The 27138-nt window shown below is 49.1% G+C and overlaps 2 protein-coding genes across 6 annotated transcripts in view; one reads left to right on the forward strand and one right to left on the reverse strand.

Moving 5' to 3' along the window:
* ARHGEF2 (Rho/Rac guanine nucleotide exchange factor 2) overlaps positions 1 to 13915 on the forward strand; it is a 95079-nt gene extending 81164 nt beyond the window's left edge. For all 5 annotated transcript variants that reach the window (XM_033136453.1, XM_033136454.1, XM_033136457.1 and 2 more), the window contains 15 exons: positions 479 to 729; positions 1314 to 1439; positions 1583 to 1700; positions 2893 to 3144; positions 4053 to 4129; positions 5378 to 5547; positions 7620 to 7687; positions 7782 to 7976; positions 8419 to 8523; positions 9215 to 9282; positions 9837 to 9878; positions 9979 to 10029; positions 11033 to 11443; positions 12325 to 12514; positions 13480 to 13915. In XM_033136453.1, coding sequence (XP_032992344.1) covers positions 479 to 729; positions 1314 to 1439; positions 1583 to 1700; positions 2893 to 3144; positions 4053 to 4129; positions 5378 to 5547; positions 7620 to 7687; positions 7782 to 7976; positions 8419 to 8523; positions 9215 to 9282; positions 9837 to 9878; positions 9979 to 10029; positions 11033 to 11443; positions 12325 to 12514; positions 13480 to 13565 — 2210 coding nt within the window. In that variant the 3' untranslated portion in view covers positions 13566 to 13915. The remainder of the gene's footprint in view (positions 1 to 478; positions 730 to 1313; positions 1440 to 1582; positions 1701 to 2892; positions 3145 to 4052; positions 4130 to 5377; positions 5548 to 7619; positions 7688 to 7781; positions 7977 to 8418; positions 8524 to 9214; positions 9283 to 9836; positions 9879 to 9978; positions 10030 to 11032; positions 11444 to 12324; positions 12515 to 13479) is intronic.
* A 9319-nt stretch (positions 13916 to 23234) lies between these two features.
* On the reverse strand, positions 23235 to 24803 carry RXFP4 (relaxin family peptide/INSL5 receptor 4). The gene has a single exon (XM_033136195.1). It carries the CDS (start codon positions 24801 to 24803, stop codon positions 23565 to 23567), a length of 1239 nt encoding a protein of 412 aa, XP_032992086.1. The 3' UTR covers positions 23235 to 23564.
* Between the last annotated feature and the right edge of the window lie 2335 nt (positions 24804 to 27138).

The following is a 27138-nucleotide window of genomic DNA, read 5'->3' on the forward strand; positions in this document are numbered from 1 at the left end:
AATGGCACACAAACACTCCAGTGTGGGTGGAACATTCAGACACAAGAGCTACCTACTGAATTCTGAACTGATTCATTTCCAGGAAGAGAATTGTGCTATTTACACTCAGTGTTCCTACACACTTCCCTTTGTCACACGATTTCTTCCGTTTGGTTCATGACTTCTAAGCACAGGTCTGAGAGGCTTTTCTTGTGTCCCGCCACTTCCCCTGGGAAAACCCGCTGTTTATCGCTGAATTGGAGAAAATGTCAATCCGCAAAAACCCGACTGTTGTTTGCTCCAGTTCAGCAGTGAACAGCGGCTTTTCCCAGGGGAAGGCGGTGGGGCGAATGAAAAACCTTTTGGATGCATGCCTGGAAGTCACAGGCAAAACAGAAGTGTGGATGAGCCCTGGCACACCCACCCCACCCCCATCTTCTTTTGCCTCTACTATGCCAATGCAAACCAGTTCACATCTTCCCTCTTCCCACTCCTGCAGAGTTGATCCAGACAGAGCTCCACCACGTGCAAACGCTGAAGATCATGACCAACCTCTTCCGCAAGGGCATGCTGGAGGACCTCCAGATGGATGTGGCCCTGGTGCAGAGAATGTTCCCCTGTGTGGATGAGCTCAGCGACATCCACGACCGCTTCCTCGTCCAGCTCCTGGAGCGCCGCAAGGAGTCCCTGGCCGCCGACAGCAACAAGAACTTCGTCATCAACCGGCTGGGGGACATCCTCATCCAACAGGTGCAGCAGCCGCCATTCTTGCTGGCACCCATTTGGAGTGGTGTGTGTGGCATGGAGGGGCATAGAGGGAGAAAGCAACTCTTTTACAGTCATACCTCAGGCTGCAAACACTGCGGGTTACATTTTTTCGGGTTGCGCTCCACGCTGAACCCGGAAGTACCAGGACGGGTTACTTCTGGGTTTCAGCGCATGCGCAGAAGCACCAAATTGCATCACACGTGTGCGCAGGCACAACGCTGCGGGATACGAACGCTGCGGGTTGCAGATGTGCCTCCGTCACGGATTACATCCGCAACCCAAGCATCCACTGTATCTCCCTTCTCCCTGCCCAGCTATTTGTCAGGAACATGGGGAGCTGCCTTGTACTGAGTCAGACCATGGGTTTATCTAGCTCAGTATTGTCTACGCTGACTGGCAGCAATGACTCTCCAGGATTTGAAGCAAGGGAGTCCCAGCCCTACCCAGAGATACCAGTGGGGATTGAACCTGGGACCTCCTGCCGCATGCAAGGCAGGTGCTCTTCCAGCTGAGCTGTGGCCTTTCTTCCTGTTGTGATCTCACCTCCTTGCACTTCTGCCTTCCAGTTTTCAGGCAGCAGCGCCGAGCAGATGAAGAAGGCCTACTCTGAGTTCTGCAGCCGCCACACTAAGGCCGTGAAGCTTTACAAGGAGCTCTTTGCACGGGACAAGCGGTTCCAGCAGTTCATCCGGGTAAAGGGCCTCTCCGTCCTTCCTTCCTGCTGGGAAGGTTCATCACCTCACCCCCTTCTGCCCGAAATGGGAAATCTGACTCCCAAGGCTGTGAAACCTGTTCCCCAGTCTGACCTTTTGCCCCTCTCTGCCCCTTTCTCCAGAGGCTGACACGGTCGACGGTGCTGAGGCGGCATGGGGTGCAAGAGTGCATCCTTCTGGTGACCCAGCGCATCACCAAGTACCCCGGGCTCATTGACCGTATCCTGCAGAACTCCAAAGGTACCAGAGAATGGAGGGCAGGGTGACCTTTCACCAAGGGAGCAAAAAGCTGTCTTCTTTTTCTCTTAATGATGACTAACAAACAATCAACTAATGCCTACAATATCAACCCTCTGAAGCATTTCTGGAGCCTCGATATGCATGCAATCAATCATCAGGAATCTTCTTTCTTTGTAATGCAGTACAATTGTGTCTTACATTTAATTTGCACAGTTGAAGGCAGCCTGGTTGAAATTGCACAAGTTAAATGCAAGCAAGGCAGAGAGCTTAAAAGCTCTTTTTGTGCTGGGCCTGCTTGTATGGCAAGGCCCACTCTGCACAATGACTCTGGGGTGATCTCACGAGATCTCTTGGGCAATCTGAGTTCCCACAACATCACACACAAGCACCCCTCGGTTTCCAGAGCTAGCACACCAAACACACCTTGGCCCCCCAAGCAAGGAGTAGAGCTTCAAGTCTCTTTTCACGCGGGGTTCTGCTTGGGTTACCTGATGTGGAAAGAGCGTTTAAGCTCTCTGCCTTGCTTGCTGGGCCAGCCCTGCTCAGCACGTGGGCTCTGGGAGTACTGGCCATACTCTCTGCCCCCTCACCCATTAGCCACGGGAGCAGCTCCAAGGCTTTGGGTATATGCAGTTATCATATATACTGTATTTAAGGGAGATGGATGATTCATTCAAGATGCACTGCATGGTATTTAAAGTGCCTGCACAAAAATCGGACCTAGATACTCTATTCGTCGTCATCACCTGCCAGGTCCTTTGGTACCATTCTACCAAAAGTGGAATTCTACACAACTCCCAGGACATAACAAATTAATATTCAGCTGCTGATAACCATCCTAATGTGACCTTGATAAACTTCCCAAGCTCAGTAAAGCCATTTGGTGTGGGAGATAAAATTAAGACTGATACCCAGAGCCTGCTGTGTTGCTTTGTTCAGAATGGTCTAGTGATGCTTATAGCCTTGCCGAATGTGGGCGAGGTCTGGTAACCCCTTGAGACCCAGGAACTGGAAGTGAGTGAGACAGAGGGGCATTGAATCTGCAATATGATTGGGAGGCAGCAACCGTGAGAGGCTGCAATGGGTTCTGGGCATAAGCTGATAGGAAGAGGGGCTTTCCCTGGGGCCAAAAAGCCCGAAACCGAACTGAGCCTTTGATCATGGTCTCCCCACCTGCCTTCCCCAACCCCAGGGAACGAAGCGGACCAGCGGGACCTGAGCACAGCCCTGACTCTGATCAAGGAACTCATTTCCACCGTCGACCAGGAAGTGCACGACTATGAAAAGAATGCGCGGCTGCAGGAGATTTACGGGCGGGTAGATGGGCGCGCCAAGGCCGACCTGCCCTGGGAGCATGGCCCCTTCTGCAAAGAGGAGATGCTGCGGCGCAAGCTGGTGCACGATGGCTGCATGCTCTGGAAGACGGCCACCGGACGCTTCAAAGGTGGGTGGGGCCTGTGGGGTTGTGTGTGTAGCTCACTGCTGCCCTCTAGTGGCATGTGGCTCTCAAGGAGGGGTGTCTCCCAGACTGCAAAAAGAATCCCCGATTCTGAACAGGCACAGTCATGCTTTATATATGTATTTGCTGTGGTTATACATCAGCTTTTGGCCAGCACATTCAAGGTACTTTACAGTTTGAAAGAGTGTTGTTGTTGTTGTTGTTGTTGTTGTTGTTGTTGTTGTTGTTGTTATAAACCTGCCCTTCACCCTAAGGTCCCAGGGAAGGTTATGGCATTAAAACACAACAATGGAAAAGTTTAAAACAACTTTTGGGGCACAAAAACAAACTGGCAACCAGTGCAGCTGTTTTAAACCAGGGGTTATATGAGATCCAAACAGAAACCCAGCCAACTATGTGGCTGCTGCGTTTTGGGCTAGTTGAAGTTTCCTAGTAGTCTTCAAGGGCAGCCCCATGGAAAACACATTGCGGTAATCCAATGCTCTGGAAGTTACCAGAGCATGGAGTAGAGTGGCCAATTCATCTCTCTCTAAAAGGGGCCATAGCTGGTGAGCTAGATGGAGCCTTAAAAAGGCATTCTTAGCCACTTAGCTTCCAGTGGTAGTGTAGAATCCAGTAGCAACCCCCAAGTCATGTGTAGAATCCAGTAGCAACCCCCAACTCCTTCCAGGGGGATGTGTAGCCCCTTCCAAGGCAGGCGATTCTGAGAACGGAGGATCCAAGTGACAGCCTGGATGATAAAAGGGGACCTCATTATCTCCTTCCAGAACAGCAGTGCTGGGTAGTGGTTCTATAGGATCTTCACTTTAATAGGAGAGGGATTGAATGTGCAGCAACAACCCAAAAGATCTTTCAGCCCCTAACACCTTGTTTCTTCCCCTTTTCTCTTGCAGATGTCCTGGTAGTTTTGATGACAGATGTTCTCATCTTCCTTCAGGAGAAGGATCAGAAGTACACCTTCCCCACCCTGGTGAGATATGCTCTGTGGGCTGTGCCTATTCCCTGGTGTAAAGGGCCCAGACTCTCAAACTGGATACTCTGGCTAAGGGAAGCAAGACAGATGAAAGAAAGCCCTTCACACATAGTTAAACTATGGAACTTGCTCCCATAGGAGGCAATGATGACCACCAACCTGGATGTTTTTCAAGGAGGATTGGGCAAATTCATGGAGGAGAGGGTTGTTGATGGCTACTAACCAAAGTGGCTATGCTCTTCTGTCATGGTCGGAGGCAGTAAATGCTTCTGAATACCAGTTGGTGGAAGCCACAGGATGGGAAAGTGCTCTTGTGCTTGGGTCTTGCTTGAGGGATTTGTATTGGAGCGTCTGGTTAGCTGCTGTGAGAACAGGATGCTGGACTAACTAGATGAGCCACTCTCCTGATCCAGCAGGGCTCTTCTATATGTTTTTAATGTGTTTTAGTGATGTTCATTGTACACTGCCTTGGACAGGGTTCTGCCCTGAAAATGGGACGGGTTCCTTTGAATCTTCTTCTTGTTTAAATCATATTATAAGGGATGCACAGGTTACAAGAGCCATCTTGCAATCTTTACAAAAATACAAAGGAGAAAAATGGAAATGGTAGGGGAAGAGAGTCACACTCTCTTGCTGTCTCTCACAAACATCTCTTAAGATAATGGTTAACTTGAGCCAAAATTTCAGGAAATCGGGAATCTTTGGCAAAAGGAAGGAATAAAATCTACATTTTTTGCTTATCTGGGATGGGTGGAAATACAGAGCTTTTAGGAAGTTAGGGAAAAGTAGTGGGATCCTCTCTATGTGGCCTCCATGCTTCTCTAAAATGTCTGATTTGGCACGATGCTGCAACGTGACAACACAATGTCAGCCCAGAAGCATTTCTGAGATGGGGGAATCATAGAAGCGTAGAGCTGGAATGTACCCCAAGGTCCAACCCCATGCAATATAGGAACCACAGCTAAAGAATCCCTGGCAGATGGCTACCCAACCTCTGCTTGAAGCAGAGTCCAAACTTCAAAGTGAGTCCAAACTCACTGGGTGGCCTTGGGCCAGTCATTGCCTCTCAGCCTAAAGCTACCTCACAGGGTTGTTGTGGGGTTAAAATCAGGGAAGGGGGCAAACCATGTAAACACCTTGGAGCCCTTTGGATAAATGTAGTAATTAATATTACTGTAATAATGAATTTAAAAAGCAACCAGAAAGGCGCCACAAACGCTATCGACTTTCTTCCCTCTCTCCCAGGACAAGCCTTCTGTCATCTCCCTCCAAAGACTGATTGTGCGAGACATTGCCAACCAGGAGAAGGGCATGTTCCTCCTCAGCAACACCCCGCCAGAGATGTACGAGGTGCACACTGCCTCCCGCGACGAGCGCAACACCTGGATGAGGCACATCCAGCAGGCAGTCCAGCTGTGAGTGTTGTGGGTGACGGGGCCCAGCCCTCCTGGTCGGAGGCTCTTGTAGGCAGTGGCGTAGCTAGCCTCTGCACTGCTGGGGGCGGCGGCAGCGCAGAGGCACCCCCCTGGGAGAGGGGCACGACGCACGTGGATGCAGAAAGGGGGAATTTCCCCCTTTCCGAGGCTTTTTTTCGGCGGTGGGTGGTGGCCAGGGAGGAGGGGGTGACAAGCGTGACAAACCCCCCCCCTCGCTGGTCGCCCCCCCCCCCCCGCTGAAAAAAAGCGGCGGAAAGGGGAAAAAAGAAGCAGAACCGGCACTTGAATGCGCCTGCTCTGCTTCCTTTCCCCGCCCCCCCCCACCGTTTTTTCCGGCGGGGGGTGGCCAGTGAGGAGGGGGTGACAAGTTTGACACACACACCCTCGCTGCCCCCCCCCCGCTGAAAAAAGCGGTGGAAAGCACCCCGTTCGTGTGCTGCTGCTCCCGGGGTGACGGAGGGAGCGGCGGCGCGTGGGAGTGGCGGGAGGGGCCGCCGCTTGTCACCCTGTCACTGGGGGCGTACCGCCCCTACCGCCCCTCCCCAGCGACGCCCCTGCTTGTAGGGATGGACAGATCAGTCAGTCTGTCAACCAGTTTATTGATCCAGCCAACAGACCTCACAATAAAAAAAGTCCATACCCATTAACGTATGAAAGGAGGGGGAAGATTGTCGAGAAATCTCTTAGCAGGTGGTGAAACACGGCCACATTTTCTTTGGATAAAGATAGGAAGGTAGGAAGCTGCCCTTCTGCCAAATCAGAAAAAACTAGCGCAGAACTGTCCACACTGACTGGGATCTTTTTGCAGCTGCCCTGGAGGTACCAGAGATTCAACCTGGGACTTCCGTGTGCAGAGCAGCGGCTCTACCTCTGAATGATGGTCCTTCCCCTAAATAACTCCTTCCCCCCTCGTTCCTTCATCGTTGTCAACAGGAACTTAGATACTGTTTCTATAACTATGTTACCCAAAAGAAGAAAAACTTAATATTCAGAAGATACAAAGGTGTTTCTGGAGTCACCAACCCTATCCGGAGATCTCAATAAATCTCACAAAATGGTAGGGCACGGCTCACTGTTTCAGTTTCTTCTGGACCACAGGGGGGGGCAACCCGTTAGAGCAGCAGGTGCCACTAAACCTCCCACCCCCAAAAGCCGAAGGTATCTGTCACATTGGAAGGTGCAAGAGAAAATGCCCTTCTGTATTTGTGGATGCATAAATTATGCAAGTATTTGGCCCGAAGGTTAACAGTAGTAGGGCTAACAGAACAATGAATGGCAAAGTGAGCTGGTTTTATTGACTACTGGATAGATCAACCTATTTCCAATTTCCTTGAGCTTCACGTTTATAAGCCCACTCCATCCTATTTCCACAATAATCAATGTTTTTTTAAACAACCCACCCACCCCCCATGGATTTTACTCTACATTTTATCAATGAGCATGTACACATTTTTTAAAATAAAAAAATCTTTTAAAAAAACCACATTTTAAAATGCATTTTGGTACCGTTTGTGTGTGTGTGTGTGTGTGCGCGCGTGCGTGCGTGCGTGCCAAATACCATCTCACCAAATTTGGAGCAGTGCAAAATTCAAATTACAGTCTGCACATCAGTCTGAGAGAGGCCGATTAGGTTGTTTTGCGTCAGGTTTCAGTGAAAGAGAATTCCTAGAGTGTGGTTTGAATCTAATGCACGCTGATGGAAGATGCAAGTTTTTTTTTTTTTTTTTTTTTTAAACATTAGGGGAAGGGCTATAGTTCAGCAGTGGAGCACCTACTTGATACGCAGAAAGTCCCAGGTTGGATCCTCAGTCATGGTAGACCAGGGTAGGCAGTCTCAGGCCCAGAGGCCAAATGCAGCCCTCCAGGCCTCTCTTCCCAGCCCTTGGGTCTCTCCCCAGGCCACACACCCTCACACACCTTCCTCTACCCCCTCCTCCTCTGGCTTTTATGTGGCTGGAATGTAGCTTCCTGCATAAAGGTGCGAGTTACATCTGTTGCTCTGCCAGGATTCTTAAACTGATCTTTTTTTGTTGTCACTTTGCCCACTACAGTTGCCCCGACCGGGCCGATTTCCCACTTGTTGAGACAGAGAACGAGGCCTCTCTGCGGAAGATGAAAGGTAGGTCAAACGAAACAAGAACTCCAGGAAAGGGTGCTATTCTTGCTACCCACCACCTCCCCCCGGCAGCCATGTCTCTTCCTCCCTCGTGCAGATAAGATACTTCAGTGCGACCGGGAAATCTCAGAACTCCTGGAGGATAAAGTGAGGCTCTTCGCAGACATCCTGGCCCTTCAGAGCTGCAGCGAAGACGGGCCCCTGAGCTGTGTGAACCCTCGCACCCTCTTCCGCACCGAGTCATCAGACACCCCCCAGGGCGAGAAGCTGATCCAGGAGGCCATCAAAGAAGGTAGCATGCTGTGGCACTCAAGGGGCCTTGGCCCAAGTCTCCTGCCTCCGATGAGGGGTCACAGGAGATACAAATAGGGTGTCCAATAAACCACAGGTCGCTTGAGGGAGGAAAGAGAAAATGGGCTTCTTTGAGCTCCCAAGAGCTTGCATTGTCCCGTAGGAAGATACGGCTGGCAGGCTAGACTGCTCAGCCAGTAGGTGAGGATGCTTTGCAGTGTGAGAGTTGTAGTCCAAAACAGCAGGTGCAGGGGACACTGAGGCTGCAATAAAGTGTGATGGGTTGGTTGGAGATCGGGGCGGGGGCGGGCAATGTTGGTAATCAGGCTTTATTGTACATATTAATATAATATGGCAAATATTACATGGCTTACTAATCAATCTGCGTCTCTTTCCCTTTGTCTTCATGCCCCCCTCTCTTTACTGACAAAATGCCTGCGCAGTGGAACTTCTCAAAGATCTCTTCGTGGGACCCAGCTGGGACCGAGACCAGAACCATAGCCAGGCTCCCAACGGTTGCTCCAGTCCAAACCCCAACAATTCCACAAGTACGGAGCCAGCCCTAGACTCTTCTATGACTGCGTGCCCCTCTTCCCTGCCAGTTCCCCTAGCAAGTTCGCCTTATGGGGCAGAGCAGCTCCCCTGCTGAGCTAGTCCATGGGAATGAATTGATAACCCCATGTGTTGAGTGACTCCTGTCGCCCCTTCCGGACTATCACTGTTTCATGGGTAGTATTCAGTCACAGACCAGGAAAATAGGGTTCTGCAATTAATTATTTTCATTATTATTGATCAATTTCATTGGTTGCTTTTTTCACAAAAATAATTCAAAGCGAGGTAGAACAATGAAGAAACAAACTTTAAAACCAGCATGAATCAAAACAGAAAAATCCAAAAGACAACCTTGTGCAGTTATAAATCCTTGAGGTTTAAAATTTTTGAGGTTTAATTTTTTTGCTTATTATATATTTTATTGTTGTGAGCTGCTTTTGAGACCTTCATGGTGAAAATCAGGATATAATCTTAAAGCTCCAGGGTGAAGTCTCAATAAACAGGTCATTCGGAAGTGACCTCTGTTTGGTGTAAATTTGGATAGTAAATGAATTTGCCTCAACTTGATTTTCTTTGCTGGCTAAATTTGCATGGAGTTTATGGAGCTAAGATTTGGGGGGGGGGGGATCAAGGTGCCTGGAAAGGGATCCCCACTCTCACCTGGTTTCATCTATTTTCCTCCTGCAGATGGCGAAACCGGAACCATCAACGGCTCTCTTGAATTCATCAGGCTTGAGTCTGACTCAAATCAACGGGTGAGTCTTTTGGTGTGGCTAGTGGGGAGTTTGTGCCTGAGCTCTGGGCTTAGAATGGAGCAGAAGGTTCTCCTGGGTCAAGATGGACCAAACTGAACTGGGAGAAAGCAACACCCTCCTGCCTCCCCAGCAGGAAATGATCTCATTTTCAATTAAGGAGAAGCTGTAAAGTCATTTCTTACCTCGAGGGAATCCTCTCATCACCACCAGTATTCTCAGAGAAAGCTTGAAAAACAAAAACAAAAAAATTCCCCCAGGCAAGCCAAAAGAAGTTTGTCCCTCACCACCTGAAACATCTCAAGAGCTTTAAGATCGCCACTGGAGGTTTTCCCCTCTATCTGTAGCTTACTGATAGAATACCTGCTTTGCCTGCAGAAGGTTCTGGGTTCAATTGCTGGTGCTTCCAGGTAGGGCTGGAAATGTCCCATGCCTGTAATCCTTGGGGAGCAGCTTCCAGTCAGTGTAGACAATACAGAGCTAGGTGGATATGTGATTTCCTGGCCAGTTTTTCCAAGTTAGCACCTGACACAGTTTGTGTTGCATCCCTACTGTAGGATGGGAACGGCAATCAGCTACAACAGAAAGTACCACAGGAGGTGAGTGGAACAGAGGAGACCTGGGCCAGTGGGCCAGGGCCGGGGGCTATGGGGTGGTGCGGCCTTGTCGGAATGATTGCCTTGTCCTTCCACCCCACAGGAAGTGCTGCAGTGGCTCAGGACTCTGTACTCCCTTCTTCACAACCTGCAGGTCAGTGTGATTTGAACCTCCATTCCAGGGCTCCCATTCGAAGAGGATGCTGTTTGTTTCAGAGCTGTGTCTGCTAAGAGCTTACATTTTTGGGTACAGCACAGTTGTATCTTACATGCATTTAACTTGGCTGGTTGAAATTGCACAAGTTTAATGCAAGCAAGGCACAGAGCTTGAAAGCTCTTTTTGCTCTGTGTCCGCTTCAGGTGACCCAAGCGCGAAAAGAGCTTTTAAACTCTCCACCTTGCTTGGGGGGCAGGGCCTGCTCTGCATGGAGACTCTGGGAGTGCTGGGGAGTCTCTCACTCCCCTCCCCCAACTGTCTGACTGCGGGGCAGTTCCAAAGTTTAGTTTTGGGTATGCACAATTTTTATTTATACGAGGGATGCTTGGAAAGTGAACCACCATGTAAGATGCAATCATGCAGTATATGAAGGGTAGAAAACGGCCTGTTGCTGAGCCAGGTGACCAGCTCCAGGAAGGCAAAACAGGAGCAGAACGCGCTTGCTTTTCACAACCCAATTGTTGTTACCATATATTAAATTTGTATACTGCCCTGCACCTGCAGTTATGCAGTTCTCTTCCTGAGGAGGCCCAGACATTTTCAGCAGCTTTCCCCAACCAACCTCATGCCTTCCAGATGTTTCAGACTACAATTCCCATCAGTCCCAGCTAGCAGGATCATGTTGCCAGGGACTGGTGGGAATTGTGGTCCAAAATCGCAGTGCTGCCAAGGGCTGATGGGCACTGCAGTCTAAAACAACTGGTGGGCACCAGCTTGGTTTCAAGTCCCCAGAGGCCAGTTTCTTCAATAATGGCAGGGCTACTGGACAGGATTATGCTTGGCTTGTCATCCTCACCTCTGTTGTAGCTGGCCAAGAATGCATGACTGTGGCAGCACAACAGCCTTGCAATGCCCTTCTGGATATCGAGAGCCAATAACAAGGCCGATTGGGCAATCCTGCCTCCTGCTTAATGGCACCTCCCCCTTTGCTCCTCTCCAGGGCGTTGTGGCGCATCAGGACTCCCTCCTGGAGCTCCAGCTGCAGGAGGCCGGCGAGCGGCGGGAGAGGCTGAGCCGGACCAACTCACGCAAGGAAGGCTCCTCCTCCGCTGACCGGCAGGCCACTGACCTCTCGCTGCTACAGAAGCAGCACACGCTGCTACAGGAGGAGCTGACCCGCTGCCGGCAGCTCTGCCAGGAGAAAGTGCAGGAGGCGGCTGCCCTGGAGGTCCGTCTGCGGGAGAGCGAGCAGGAGAGGGCCCGGCAGGAGCAGGAGGCGGAAGAAGCACGCAGGCAGATGGTGGCTCTGCGGCAGCCCCTGGACGCGGCCTGGGGGCGCAAGGGGGCGGAGCCTCGGAGGCGCAGCTTGCCTGCAGGCGACGCTCTGTACCAAAGCTTCACCCCACCTCCGGTAAGTGCTTCTTCCTCTTGGGCTCAAAAGCTTTCCGGCCAGCCCGGTATTCGCCAACCCAGCGCTCTCCAGATGCCTCCCATCAGTTTGGACTAGCTGAGGGTGGTGGGAGTCCAAAATGGTCATGCTGGCTGGGGCTGAATTATGTTTACTGCCATCCGAAAATAATAAAATACTTCTTTTTCCATCCCTAAACTGTTTCCCTTCAGGCATCCCAATAAAATCTCAGTAGGGTCCAATGGAGGGTTTCCAAGTCTAAAAATCAATGTAGGAAAATAGAGCAAATGGTGGCAAAATAAACAGGGGAGGGGAGCATTAGATCATTTACTTACAGTAGGACGGGGAGCTGCCCTGTGGGCTGTATCCTGCCCTCTCAATGTTTTTGTGCCGCTGCCACCCCCACCCCCACCCCCCATTTGTCCTTTTTAAAATAAAAAGATACTAGGTTCTCCCATTGAGATGCCTAGGTTGGGGGTGGGAAAACTTTGTTCCTTCCCTGAGCTCTGCATGGTGGGGGGGGGAACCCATTTTAAGAAAACTTAAGCCTCTTTGAAGCTTAAATCTATTTATGCATAATTATTTATAGCACACCTTTTAGCTGAGACCCCTCTGGGTCCTTCCCAACTCTACAATTCTGCAAAATCCTTCCAAGGCAGTTTATCAGTAACAAAGACCCAGAGTTGTTTACTGCTTCGGCTCAGAGTAGGTCCACTGAATTGAATGGACTTAGGTCCAGCGTGCCCATTATTTGTAGTTGGCTACAACCCACATTAATAAAACCATGGTATTAAAGGGTATGTTCATAATGCAACAGCTCATCGGAACACATCCTTTTGAGTCTTTGATCCAGGCTCCTCCCCTTCTTCTCTTTCCGACAACAGAGCCGAGGAAGCGACCTGCTCTCTCCTGGCAGCCACTCCCTCCACCGGACCTTCGCCGGTTGTCAGCGGGATGACATGGCTTACCATGGTGCGCCTGGTAGACTCCAGGAGGGTGACCAGGACCTGGAGGTGCTCTCCAAAGAAGGAGGAGAGGTTGGCCACCCACAGTCTCCCCCTTCGAGCCCACGAGGTGAGGGATGAAAGGTCTTTCTCTAGAGATGCTGCAAGCTGTGATGTCATCCAGCTGCCCCTGCAAGGGAGGATAGCCAAGCTTTCCCTATGTTTAGGCTGTCCTGAGAGATCAAAACCGAACCCAAATGTAACTGCCCATATGACGCCAGGCCAGGTTAAAGGGCCTTGCATTACTTTACAGCTTGGGTCCAGGATATTATAAGGACCTCCTGATCCCTCAGATCCCTGCCCGATCACCAAGCTCTTTGTAGGTGGCCCCCCATGGCTCAGATGCTAGAAGCCACACATTCAGCACAGTTGGTCCAACCCTGTGGAACTCCCTCCCAGTCAAGGGTAGGTCTTCATTGGCATGGCCAGCCAAGTATCCTGTTGCATAAGCTGGTAAAATCTTTTCCAGGTACCTTTTCATCATGGTCCTGTAGCTTTTTTTCCCTTACCCTTTGAGCACTTCCTTATTTGCTTACCTGATTATTTTCCATATCTGTACAGCTGTCCATCAGTATATGTTCTCTGGGTGGCCCTGCACAGAGCAACAAATAAAATACAATAATTAAGATACAAGGTTCTGCCTTGGGCGCTGGTGTTGTCCCACATCTCTATAAATGACATGGATGAAGGAATGCTCATCAGATTTGCAGCTGATACCATACTGAGAGATTTCCCCTCCCTCTCAAGGTATCGATGCTTTTGGCCCTAGAAATGTAGACTGTGCATTATTGCGTTTGGACATGTATAAATATTACATTTTGAGATCCTAGTTTCAGATTCTAAACATTTGGCCAAATTTGCACGCAGGTAAAAATCTGATGCGAACGTCCAGGTGTAAGAGCCAAGTTGTCTCTGCAGAAAAGACCTGCATTCTACAGCCAATCTGCTTTTTCTTTTCCGTTTTTGATCTGCATTAACGGCCGTTATCCGCCGCTGCCTTTTGAGATAACAAGGTCTTTTTTGCCTGGTTTCCAGATTTCCAGAGGATGCAGGACATCCCGGAGGAGGCTGAGAACACCCAGGAACTGAATGTTGGAGACAGCGGCTCCTCGGAGAGCTAGATGGTGTGGCAGGGTGGGGTTATGTTGGGGTACCGCTGCCCCCAACCAAACTCCAGGTTTCCTCCAATCAAAGCCATGCCTGGAACTTCAGGGACTTGGAAAGACCACACCAAGCTAACTTTGGAGTGGACTGTGGGCGGGTAAGAGGGGAGGGGGTAGCGGGGAACCACGCCCTGAGAGTGGGGGGAGGCACCAGGAACTGGGTCACAGCTCCCCCCTGGGGACTGCCGCTTGATCTGTGGCCTTGATCATTCCTCATTGATGGGCGATGGGGCATGGGAGGACCACCTTCTTATTGCCCCACAGGGTGTCTTCTTCCATTCAGATTGAGGGGGGTGTGGCCAGGAGATTCCGGGTGCCATGAATAACTGGGATGTGGCTGATTCCGAACCCCACCTCCGTGCAGTTGAACTTTATTTATTTTGGGAATGGGTGGAGCCTGCCCCCTCTCCTTACAAAGAATAAGTTTTAAATTATTCTCTCTTTTTTGTTTCATTGCTTCTCCATGAGTCTCTGTGCGCAGGGCAAGAAGCAATGTTTTCTGCTTTCCTGGCCAACCTCTGCATCTTGAGAAGGGGAAGGAGGAAGGCCTGTCAACCCAAGACAGTCCATATGAGTCCACAGAATTCTTACACTGCATGTGTCCCAGCACCAGGTTTGTGTGCCTGGTGTCCTTGGACTTGTGGATTTAACTGCCCATCAGGGATTTCCCCCCCCCCCACACACACACTTTGAATCCTGTATTCCCTTTTTATCTGGATAAGACACTTTTACACTGCTCCCCACCCCCCTTCCCATTCTCTCTCTGTCTCTCACACAGAAATCTGCTACCAAGACATTCCTCTCTCCCTGTGACACACAGCGCAAAGAACAAACTTTCGAATGCCTCTTTAAAGGAACACTCTACATTACAAATTGGCAAACCGGTTGCACACACACCAGTTGCAGGTCCACCCCCACCCCACCACCCAGGTTTCAGGGTTCATAGTTGTGGCAGGAAACAAAGTGCATCAGTAGCAAATGGTTGTGCCCTGCAAAGGACCTTCAGTTCCAGAGAATGTTAACCCAAATGCTAAAACAGGGGAACTTCCTTTGGGGAATACATCCAGAAGCCCCTGATTTATCTTTATAATGATTCAAGCTGCTAAAGCTCAACAATTCATCGCTCCAAGACAGGCCTCAGGAAGGCTGGTTAACGCAATTGCAGTTTTCAGGAGACTGAGACATTGCAAACATCTGACAACTTGATACCCTCCAGATATTTTGGACTACAATTCCCATCAACTCCATGGTGCACAGGCTGGGAATTGTAGCCCAAAACACCCAGAGGGTATTGCACCCACAAATTCTGCATTACAATATCGTGGCCCTTAACATTCCAAGCAGAGCCTCCGCTGCTTTGTAAAATATGTCAACACACTGCCTCCTAGAGGACAGTGAATGGAACGACTGCCTCTCAGATTCTAAATTTTGCCCTAAAGCTACTCAAATGATGAGGAGGACATTTGGGGAGCAGACACGATTCCCCCTGGCTGCCGAACCAGGCTTGGCCGTGTTATTAGAGGGAGAATTTTTCCCAAGTTATGGTGTTACCTATAGTTTTCAGGTAATGAAGACTGGGCCCTGCTGGGCCCTGCTGTATATTGGGGGAGAGGCAGTGGAAATTTTATTTTTAACTCGGTCTAGTGACTTCCTTTCTGTACCAAAGCTAGAGATTTTCTTTAAAGATATCTGTCCGGGGGTGGGGGGGAGATTTAATCCAGGGATTTTATTTATTTTTTATTTTAAAAAGGAGGGTCCTGGAGCTAGCTTGATTAGGCTACAGCCCTGGACTTTACACCATAACACACTCCACTGAAACAACCAGGGATCTCCTATTTCGAGGATTCCAACAAAATTTGATGACCCATGGAGAGTTAGCCCTAGAGCAGATTACACAGCAGAAAATTTTCTGCCCAAAGTGAATATGATTTGAAAGGAGTGGTTACGGAGTTTGTGAATGAGCTGCCTTTTCTTCCCCATCTTATAAAAAGAAAATTGCATGCACACCTGAACTATTTCAGGGAGAGGTATGTATGTGCTTATCCAGTGTGGAAAACCCATTTTGGATAACACAAGCTTTGATAAAGTAAAATGCTGCTCCCTCCTCAAATGCTGTGTTTCTGATGGCAAAAACATCCTCCCCCATCTCTAGAAGTAAAACTCAGTGGATGTTCTCTCCCCCCCCCCCACTCCCAATCTTAAAGCCCAAAACATCTTAGAAAAAGATACATTGGGTTTTTTTGTTTTTTTGTAAAGGTAATTTAAAAAAATTAAATCCTGCTGTGCTGACCAATAACACCTCTTAATAGAAAACATTAAAGAAGAGGGAGTGATCGCTACAAAGGACTTTTTGTTTTTAAATTAATTCTCGAGACTGATTTTTATAAATATATATATATATATTATATGACGAGAAAAAATGGTTTATTGTTTCCTGTTGATTTAACTTGTAAACCGAAAGGAGGAAAAAAAAGGCTAATTAAAGAAGTCAAAACCAAGAATGTGTCGACTTTGCTGGGGGCTGAGTTGGGGGCGGGGGGGGATTAAGTTGAAAAGATGGCAATTTCATCCAAGATCAAGACACATAAGAATGAAGTGTTTTCCGTAACAGTAAGAAGAGCCCTGCTGGATGAGGCCAATGGCCCATCTAGTGCAACATCCTGTTCTCACAGTGGCCAACCAGGTGTCCCAATGGGAAACCAGCAAGCAGGACCTGAGCACAAGAGCAAATCTGCCTTTTCCAGCAACTGAGATTCAGAAGCATTGCTGCCTCTAACTGTAGAGACAGAGCAGAGCCACTTTGGCTAGTAGCCACCCAGAGATGCCAGGTGCTGATCCACATCCTTCTGGAAGCACCTGCAGAAAGAGACCCTGATGCAGCTTGCCTTAATAGGTCTGCTTCCACCCACCCAATATATAAAGCACTATATTGGCTTTCCAGTCAGCCAAAGGCATGGTTGCAGCCAAGGTGAATACAGGAAGCCCTGAAGTGCTTTCAACAGTACATAGCGGGGGGAGCAGGGTTCAAAATGATCCTTGGTTGGGGATTGCGGGTGTTTCAGGCTAGGAATGTTTCTGCTTTCATCCTGGTGCCCTGCAGATATTTTGGACTATAGCTCTCATCAGTCCTTGCCAGCACAGCCATTTTGGGCTGCAACAGGCTGGGGCCGATGGGAACTGTAGTTTGAAACATCTGGAGGGCACCTGTTGGGCAGAAGCAGTCTGAATGCCTGGACAAGGATAAAGTCTCCAAGTTGATCCTTCCTGACGGTTATATTTCAGTAGTTTTGCTAGATTCCTGGCCTTGCTGGCTTTCAATCTGGCTTTGTATGTTGAAATTGTAGAACAAATGTTAGCCTGACAGCGACTGCATTAATCATCTTATGAGGCCCAAAGACCTGCCTGAATAAGCCCAATTCAGTTGCATACAAAGCAAGTCCTTAATATTTGACTAGTTGCCCAAGAATGTGGATGGTGGTGGGTGCGAATTCAAAAAAATTGAACTTCCCGTTCAAAGTGGCAGGCAGGTACACTGCGTCCCAAACCTGCTATCTCGAATCGACCTGTTAAATCAGTAGCTTTAAAGAAGAAAAATAAGCAGAAGTTGGAAAGAGGTTGGTTGGGGTGTGTTTGTTTGTTCAGAAGGGAAGAACGGAGAGATAATATAGAAGATCAGTCCCCGGGTGATTGCAAAGATAAGGGGCACCATTTTCCATGTTTGTCAGAGAGAAAGAGGAAATTAAATGCTACATCAAACAAAAGTAAGGGAGGAAAGCAAGAAGCGGGCAGGTAATTAGAATAACCAAGTTACTCTTGATCGCTGGTAGCAATTTGGTGCTAATTAGGCCAGGCCAGTTGGAAGCTGGGAGTGGGCCATTTGTATCTTGAGGGAAAGCTTCTGGTCATGATGTTGCGAAGCAATTTGCCTCATCTCGACAGGGCTGGTTACCTTTGGGTTGATACAGTCGTACTACAGTTTTGATAATAATAAAAGTTGATCTCCAGCCTGCCTGTCCCTGACTGGGTTGGGGAAGATGTGCCATTGAATCAGAATTGTAGAGTTGGAAGGGATCCCAAAGGTCTAGTCCAGGGATGCCCTACCAGTCAATCGCAGGGCATTCCTGGTCGATTGCGTGATTCTTAAATGATCCCACCAGAGAAAAAAAGAAAGAAAAAACAACAACAACTTTGCTGAAGACTTCCCCAGAATAAGCTCAACCACTTTGGGTCTTCCTCCTTCCAAAAAGTCTTACTCCCCCCCAAAAAGCTCAAGAACCTTGGTTAATCCAATGGGTAGATCACTCCCAGTGCGTTTATAGTGGGAGTAGATCACAGTCTCTTGTGAGTTGGACATCCCTGGTCTAGTCCAACCCCAAGCAATGCAGGAACCACAGCTAAAGTCAGACATAGGCAAACTCTGCCCTCCAGATGTTTTGGGACTACAACTCCCATTCTCCCTGACCACTGGTCCTCTTAGCTAGGGATGATGGGAGTTGTAGTCCCAAAACATCTGGAGGGCAGAGTTTGCCTATGCCTGGCTAAAGTAGAGGGGAGGGGGCAAGTTTGGAATAATGAAAAAGCCCAACCTAAAAATCAAAGGGAAAAAAAGAATCTGGGTCACAACCAGGATATTCATCCCAGGAGCCTACTCTCTGAGGCAGCTGAAGTGTGAGATCTCTGGTGGACTATCCTTGTCCCTAATACAGGGGTCAGCAAACTTTCAGCAGAGGGCCGGTCCACTGTCCCTTAGATCTTGTGGGGGGGGGCGGACTATATTTTGAAAAAAAAATATTAACGAATTCCTATGCCCCAAAAATAATCCAGAGATCAATTTTAAATAAAAGCACACATTCTACTCATGTATAGCCTAAACACGCTGATTCCCGGGCCGCATTTAGAAGGCGACTGGTGCTGCATCCGGCCCTCGGGCCTTAGTTTGGGGACCCCTGGCCTAATATGCACTTTTAAAAACGAGCTGACCCCACTCTCCCACCTGGAGCACAAACACAGCACAGAATATGGAAATGGAAAATGTGCGGCTGGTGTTTTCTCAAGAAATCTCTGCTGCCCCGCCTTTTGACTCCTGTAACAATTTAATTTCTCTAAACAGGAAGCCCGGATTTGCGTTTATTGTGTTTGCTCCAAACTTTATTACCGTGATTTCTCTCCTGTGATGGATCTTTGTCACGACGACATACACAACACAGGTTGCAGGCAGCTTATTCGAGGGATCTGCTTCCCTTTCTCTTTGAGGTCCCCTTAGGCAGCATGTCCACGCCACCACAGCTCAACGCTGCCCAGTCTCTGGCTGCCTTTCAAAGAACATGAGGCACGAACCAGGAAGTTCTGGATTCAAATCTCACCTCAGCCGGTCAGATATTAAAAACTCCCATGAAAATTAAAAACCACGGATCATGATTGTACTTTTTATCCAAAGAGAGCGTGGGGCCACCACATTGTCCCAACTCCACATTGTCAACACAGCAACCCTGTGAGGCAGGCTAGACTAAGAGGCAGCAGTCTGCCCAAGGTCTCCCAGTCAGCTTTTCTGACATAAAGGAATTGAACCAAGCTGTTGTGGAAGCTTCTGCTGAGGGTAAGTGTTGAACATACTTTGGGTAATAATTAAACTGATTTAAACTGTGAAAATGGCGCAAAAAGGGCCCCAAAAGAGCACTTGCATTGTGTTAAATGATATTCAGCACCAGTTTTAACAGGGTTATTTATTTAAAATCACACACACACAAAGCATGTTTTATTAGTATCACTTTTAATTTATGCCGTGTGCCACCCTGGGTCCTGCACTACTAGGAGAAAGGCAGGATGCAAATAAAGGAAAGGCTGTTTGTTTGTTTGTTTATATATGTATTTATTACATTCATACCGCAGCTTTCCTCCAGGGAGCTTAAGGCGGCCTACATACGTATCCCCCCACCTTCCCCACAACAAAACAACAACAACTCTGTGAGGTGGGTTAGGCTAAGAGGCAGTGACTGGCCTTCAATATCACCCAGTGAGCTTCGTGGCTGAGAGGTGGATTTGAACCCTGGTCTCCCAGGTGCTAGTCCAGCATTTTAACCACTACATCACACTGCAAAGTTTCTTGTTGCAGAGGGAATGAAGTACTGTATATTGTGGCATATAAAACTACTTTTTAATCCAGGAAAATCTTCTCAAAAGTCGGGGGTCGTCTTATACGCCGGGTGGAGAATCTGCGGTCGAGTATATCTCAAACTCTATATTTTAACTGGAAAAGTTGGGAGTCGTCTTATACGCCCAGTCATCTTATACGCCAGAAAATACGGTACTTGCATTTTATGTTGGGGTGAATGACAGAGAGAGAGAAAGAGAGAAGTCAGGGTTAATTCAAGGTGGCCCCATGCAGGTCTTCCATATTCACATCAGACATGGCTAGACGGCAGGTAATGGACTCCCGTTGGAGCCTTGAGGCTTATGCTCCACATGCAGAGCAGAGATGGCAGGAGCAGCCCTTCTTGTTGGTGGAAGGAAAAGTTATGGCTTCCCACCCACCCCTCCAAGGAACGTCTCTGACCCACTCCCAGGGATCGCTTTACCTTTTGATAACAGCTGCAGTTCATAAACAAATGTTTATTTACTGATTGCATTTCCAGCCCACCTTTTTCTCCAAAGAGCTCAAGGAGGCGTGCGTGATTCTCTCTCTCTCTCTCTCTTCCTCGTTTAACCCCCACAAAAACCCCGTGAGGTAGGTTAGGCCAAAAAGCAGTGACTGGCCTTCATGCTGTGCTTTATGTCCAAGTGGGGGATTTGAATCCTGGTCTCTCCCAGCTTGGAGTCCCAATGCTCCAACCACTATGTCATGCTGCCTTTTGAAAATGGTGAGACTGTCTGGATAGGAAGGCTTCCTTCTGGGGGCCCTTTGCTCCTCTCCTCACCACCTGCCCCTTCTCCCTCCAAAAGTGCCTTTTTTACGCTGCCCCCCTTCAAAATGTATTGAGCACCACCACGCAGATACAGGGAGAAGAACGCCCATTGAAAACTGTGGGGGCCTTACCTGGAAGCCCATTGGAAGCAATGGGATGAGTTTCAATTTTCATGGCAAGGCTTCATTGAAATAAATGCAAGCTTGAATATGGAATGTGATGAAAACCTGACGCCGTGTTAAGATCTCATTTCAGTCGCTTTCATGGAATAAGAAAGTGGAAATTTCCCAACACACAGGCTTTTGAATTGTTCTTGGTGCTGAAGGTGCTAACCCTGCTTTGCTCCTATGTAATTAATGTGTAATTAATAAGAGAATATTCTGGAGGTCGAGGGGAAGAGAAACCTGTTTTCATCTCCATTGGAGATTCTGATACCCTCCCAGCATTCCTTGAATCCTGTGCCAAGCCCCTGAATGGAGAAACAGGCTGGGTATTTTTTGATGCCAACAACTTCGTGTGGATTCTGCCAATAAATGTGCATGCTCAACTCTGTCCCAATCATATTTAATGTTAAAGCACATTTCCTGCAGCACTGATTTATCTACCTCCACAAAAGTTCAAAATTCGAATTCATACCCCACCAAGTGAAAAATCTTTATAAAAAATAAAGCAGAGGAACCCCACAGCTCTTCTTACATGGTGGGGCAGACTTTTGCCAACCTGGTGCCCTCCAGCTGTTTGGGAATGCAGCTCCTATGAGCTCCAGGTTGGGAAAAGTCTGTGGAGGGGCTAAGAAAGACCCTCTAGACTGAGAGTCTGGAGAGCTTTTGCTACAGCAGACAATATGGGGTTAGCTGGACCCATGGACATAGGCGGGGGGGGGACCAGCTGCCCCCCATCAAGTAAATAAATAAATAAAACTACCTGAACAATTGCGTCACAGATAACTCGGTCCTGCCCCCCCCAAAAAAAAACCATAAAGCCTGGCTATGCCCATAGCTGGACCAGTGGCCTCTCACTCAGCAGAAGATAGAAACTTATATTTGTATTTTAAACTTAGACCTTTCCCTTGTTTCTAAATCTCACCACAGCTTGCCTGGGACTCACTGGGAGAGAGGATTTGGAAAATACCCAACTCCGGACCTTAGCTCCGCTGTCTTTCAAATGGAATTTCAGGGTCGTTGTGAGAGGTGAACATGGGAAGCAGCCTTATACCGAGTCAGTGTCCATCTAGCTTAGCATTGTCTACACTGACCGGCAGCAGCTCTCTGGAATTTCAGACAGGATCTCTCCCAGTCGTACCTGGAAATGCCAGCAGGGACTGAACCTGGGACCTTCTGCATGCAAAGCAGGTGCTCTCCTGCTGAGCTGTGGCCCTTCGCCAAACGGGTGAAGTCAGGGCTCTTTCAATGGGACCAAATTAATGATTAACGCTGATAAAGAAAAGAAGAAGCCACTTTGGAAATTAAAGCCGCTGAGGGGAATGCGGAAGAAACACTTAAGGCTCTGAACCTGCTTTCTTGGGTGTAAGCCCTGTTGTGGGCTTGTTTCCAGGTAAATCTACCTGGGATCTGCCTGCAGGAGATAACTGAAGAGTCAGGAGGGAGGGGAGGGACTCCGTTTGAGTATAATTGGTTCGCTCCAGACAAGTTTAGCAGCATTCAATGGGCCTACATTGGAGTAAAGAGGTTCTCGCCCCCCCCCCCGACTTGGAAGGGGTGTGTCAACTGTTCACCACAAAACCCTCTCAGCAACAAAGGGAATAAATGGGTTTTTTATTGATGGGAAGAATTGAAATATACATTGTGAGGGAAAACTTTGTAGCTGGCTGTTTCCCCAGTGTCAATGACCGCCCCGCCCCCCACCCCAGCTGCTATTCAGGGAAATGTTTGGGTACCTCAACTGGGCCTGTGTTTTTCTCTCCACAGCTCCACAGGAGTGTCAGGTGCCATTTACCCGGTAGATCAGGAAAATGGTGCAGTGGAAAGGGTTAAACAGCCCCCTCCCAGCTGCCACTCCTCAGGCCCCATCTGGCTTGAAATGACAATAATTTTAAAAGTCAGGACCTCTGATCACAGATTCCCCACATCCAGTGTTACTGCCTGTGGTGGGAAGCATTATAATATTGTTACCCATCACCCCAATTCCTGAGCGGTGAGAGATTCCAGGGGTTCCAGGTTTTGTGTTTCCTTTGGAAATGAGGCACAGAAGAGACTGGTGTCTTTAGGATATATGGTTTATTTACACATATACAGCCTGAGCCTAGATGGAGGGGTTCACAAGACCCAAAAAGGGTCTTCCATAGCCGCAACCTTGGCTTCATACAGAAATCAAACATTCCACTCAAACATTTATTTGACTCCATCTTGCTGCTTTCCTTTTAGGTCACATCACTGCAACTCAACACTAATCTCAGGCTTTGGCCTAACAATTTCCGAGCTGCTGTCTCACACAGACACCCTTTGTTTCTCTAAATGGCCCATCACCCAGGCTATCAACTCACCACAGGAAACTAGCCTGGCTTATATTTTAACAGGGGTTAGTTAGAAGGATCTCTTACATTCAGCTTACCGGTACTTCCTCCCCTTGCAAACTCATAACAATTTCTTTGGCCAATTTCTGGCATGAAATGCTACAGAATGAGGAATTTGACATAACTAATCTGGCCACAGATTATGACCCTGGGGGGAATCTCAAGGTATCTTTCTGACCTCCATTGCTAAGAAGGCAGGTGCAGGGGATCAATCCTGCCTAACTATCCTAGAAGTCCTTTCTTTTAACCACAGATGTGTAGTAGCAAGAAACGCCCTCTGCATATGGTCAAGGGAGCTCTGTTATAGCTTTGCAGATGCCAAGGCTGAGCATCGGCCACAGATCCTGGGGGGAGGGGTCAGTTCTGGAGACCCTCAGCTCAAAGAAGCCCCCTCTAGTTCTATGATAACAAAACTTTTCTGTCAGGTCAGAAAGTGATCACGAACCGGTTTTCCTCGGCATCCAGGAATCTTTTCCCTGGGGTCCTTCAGTAATTCACGTGTTTCCTCCGACTTACAGAGGGTCACATGAGCATTTCCACCCCAGGGATCAACTCCACTTCAGTGACTGCGTTTGCCTCCTTGGCTCTCGGCTCCAAGATGGTGGAGAGGGTAGAGTCTTCCTTCTCTTCACTCTGAGAGATCTTGTTGGGGTTCCGAGACGGGCTACAGGGCAGAGCCACCAACACGCCGTCCTCCCAAGCCTTGTGGGTGGAAAAGTACTGGTAGGAAGAAGCCGCAGAAGAGAGCCTCTGGAAGATCTCCTTTGTGGCTTCCCGGAACTCCTGGCGCATCAAGCAGTAAAGGACAGGATTCAGGCAACTGCTGCTGTGAGCCAAGCAGGTAGCCACGGGGAAGATGTAATTGTGGAGGAAGTAAAAGGCGTCCCCCCTGGACACCACTTCGAATTGGACCAGAGACCCCCAAAGAGTGATCGCCTGTTTGGGGAGCCAGCAGACAAAGAAACATCCGACCACCAACTGGACGGTGGTGGCAACCTGGTTCTGCCGGTTCAGATTGCTGCCATGGACTTGGTGGACCTTGAGGAGCTTCAGGAGGAGGAGGTAAGAGGTCAAGATGACCACCAGTGGGACCACAAAGGTGAACACCACCTTCTGGAGGTGGTAGACGCCCAAGAGACGAGTGGTGGGGAACTTGTAGAAGCACAGTTTCATGCCGCCATATTCCACCACTTTCGTGTAGATTGGTACGGGCACGGTTGCCAACAGAGCCAAGGCCCAGAGAGCCACAGTGATGCGTTGGGCCACGCGGGGGGTCATCCTCGACCCGTCCTTGAGGGCCGAGGCCACGGACCAGTAGCGCGTGACACTCATGGCGGTCAGCAAGAAAACATTGGCGTGGACGCTGAGGGTGGTGAGAGAGGGGACAGCCTTGCACATGGCCTGCCCAAAGGGCCACTTGTAGTCCAAGGCGATCTCCGTGGCCCAGAAGGGAAGTGTCAAAGAGAGCTGGAAGTCAGCCACTGCTAGGCCAAAGACGAAAATGTTGATGACCGGTGTGGGCCTGCCCTTGTGGGCCCAGATCAAGTACATCACGAGGCCGTTCCCCAGGAGTCCTACTGAGCAGACCACCGAATAGATGAAAGCGATGAACATTTGCAGGCCAAACGAGATGTCCGGCGATGCGGTCAAGGCACTGCCATCCCCCAGGAGGTCGAAACCTCCCATCAACGACCAGTTCCCGATTCCGGGATCCGCGAGGCTGCTGTTCCGCTCAGGCACCCCGAGTCTGCTTGCCTGCATCTTTGCCGCCGTGGCTTGGACCCTTGCGCCGGTCAGGCGTGGCACAAGCTGCTTCTCTCACAGCTGGAGAAAATGTCATCCGTCAAAACCTGCCAAAAACTCTGACCGATTGCCATGGCTTGCTTGCATAGCCGGAGCAGAAAGGAGCCGGCAGTCGAATCCTCCTAGGCTGCGAAGGTTGGTTTGCACAGTGGGGAAGCTTGCAAAGTAGCCTTGAAGAACCCAAAGTCCATTCTTCCAGAGCCTCCTGGGCTCAGCAGATGAAGAGAGCAAGCGGTTGAGGTCCCGGGTCCTTCAGTCTTCCCCTTTGAGAATCAGGGGACTTCCTTGGCATCGATGCCTGTCTCTCCCCAAGTCCAGGCTGTTGTCTGTCCCTTCCTTCCTTGGGGAAATGAGAAAAAAAAGGATTAATTGGCAGAGCTGAGAATGTTCTAACCACGCCTTGTGTGATGGTGAAGGACAGCCCCTCATTTTGTTGGGGTGGGGCAGGGTTTCTCTTGGAGGAGGAGGAGGGCGGGGAGTAGAAAGTCCTGGCCTCTCTTCACGTGGGGTTGTTTGAACTCTTTGCCCGGTTATATTTATCTTCTCTGGCACACCAAGCTTTCTTTGTGATGCAAAGCAGCAGCAGGCACAGAGGGAACTTCGAGTCAGGCCTGACGCGGCTGGCACCAGGTTGGCAGGACCCTGGACAAGAAGTGGTGCATTCTGGGAAACCTCTGCTGCTCTTATCGAAGGGGCTTTGCAGAGAGACCACTTCCCAAGGAGAAAGGCGTATTATCCCTCGCCCCTGCTTGGATGCTGGGTGGGGTGGGGGGGCTTGCAACAAAATCACTTGAGAGAAGAATGGGCCTAGCTGAGTCTCTGCACTGGGCTACCACTGAGTAGCCTGTTGCCTCAGTTTCCCTCACACATCTGAGATATTCTCAAGATGACTTGGACTAACCACTTTTGGGAGTGGGCGTTAATCAAAATTTAAGCCCAGTGTTGTTTTTGGTGGTTAAAAGCATATTCTAATGGAACAAGGAGACTTGTCGTTGGGTCTGCCTACCAAGGCTTCTTGTGAGTAGGAGGAATTGTGTCAGGCGAAGCTTTCGTTGCCTCTCATACAGGGAAGAGGTGAGAACTGCACCGAGGACACCGTCAAATGTGGTGTAGTGGTTAAAGTATTGGACTAGGACCTAGGAAAGACCAGGGTTCAAATCCTCACTCGGCCATCATGAAGCTCACTGGGTGCCCTTGAGCTCAGTCACTGCCTCTCAGCCTAACCTACCTCACAGGTAGGAGCTTTCGTGTGCATGCACACTTCTTCAGATACATGCACACAAAAGCTCATACCAAGAACAAACTTAGTTGGTCTCTAAGGGGCTACTGGAAGGAATTTTTTATTTTATTGTGTTTTGACTATGGCAGACTGACACGGCTACCTACCTGTAACTACCTCACAGGTTTGTTGTGGGGATTAAATGAGGAGGGGGAGAATAATGTGCACCATCTTGGAACCCTTACAATCTTAGCAAAAAGCCAAGATGGGTGGATTTGGGAGCATTTGTTAAGCGAAGGGCTGGAGTCCTACAAACGCTTCCTCCAGCCACCCAAGTTGGGTGCTAGCAGGGAACTGATTCACCATTTTATTTGCGACATTTAGCTCTGCTGAAAGAATTGCCTCTGGCTGTGATGCTCCAGACAGATAATCCGCCGCAGACGCCTCCAGAGCATTCCAGCCAGGAGGAGATGGTGCTTTCGTGCTTGTCTCGGAGGGCGGGCTGAGTATATGCCACAACTGAAACTGCAGCATGTGGTTAGACTTCCAGGAAAGCCCCCATAGCTTAAAAAAAGTAAAGAAAACCAAGTTCCTAGTCCATATGGCAGGCATGTCCAAAGTCCATTTCGGGGGCCTAATCCAGCCCGCCGGTCGGTTTAATACAGCCCTTGTGGCAGTTTATTTCAATTTTTAAAAAAGCTCAACAACTTTTGTCGGTCGTCACGGCCCTCCACTTCATCAAATCTGGCCCTCTTTGAAAAAAGTTTGGACACCACTGCCCTATGGTGACAAGCAAGCCATGCTTGAAAAACACATTGGAGAAGCGTTTTTCATAACATTCAAGCATCCGAGGGGTGCCTGAATGAAGCTAGCTGTCATTAAATGGGGAGAAAAAGTGCCCTGGTAAATCTACCTGGGATCTGCCTGCAGGAGATAACTGAAGAGTCAGGAGGGAGTCTTTAGCATACGTGCCGCCGGGGGTGCAAAGATCCACCCCGCACCCCCAAATTAACTTTTATTATGCTTATGTCAGACACCACGCTTACAGCTTATCTCTTGTTTACAAAAGAAGGG

Source organism: Lacerta agilis, chromosome 17 (genome assembly GCF_009819535.1).
Source record: "Lacerta agilis isolate rLacAgi1 chromosome 17, rLacAgi1.pri, whole genome shotgun sequence".
NCBI lineage: Eukaryota > Metazoa > Chordata > Lepidosauria > Squamata > Lacertidae > Lacerta > Lacerta agilis.

Coding starts and splice junctions, on each gene's coding strand:
- RXFP4 (XM_033136195.1), bottom strand. CDS start 24,803: ATGCAGGCAAGCAGACTCGGGGTGCCTGAGCGGAACAGCAGCCTCGCG.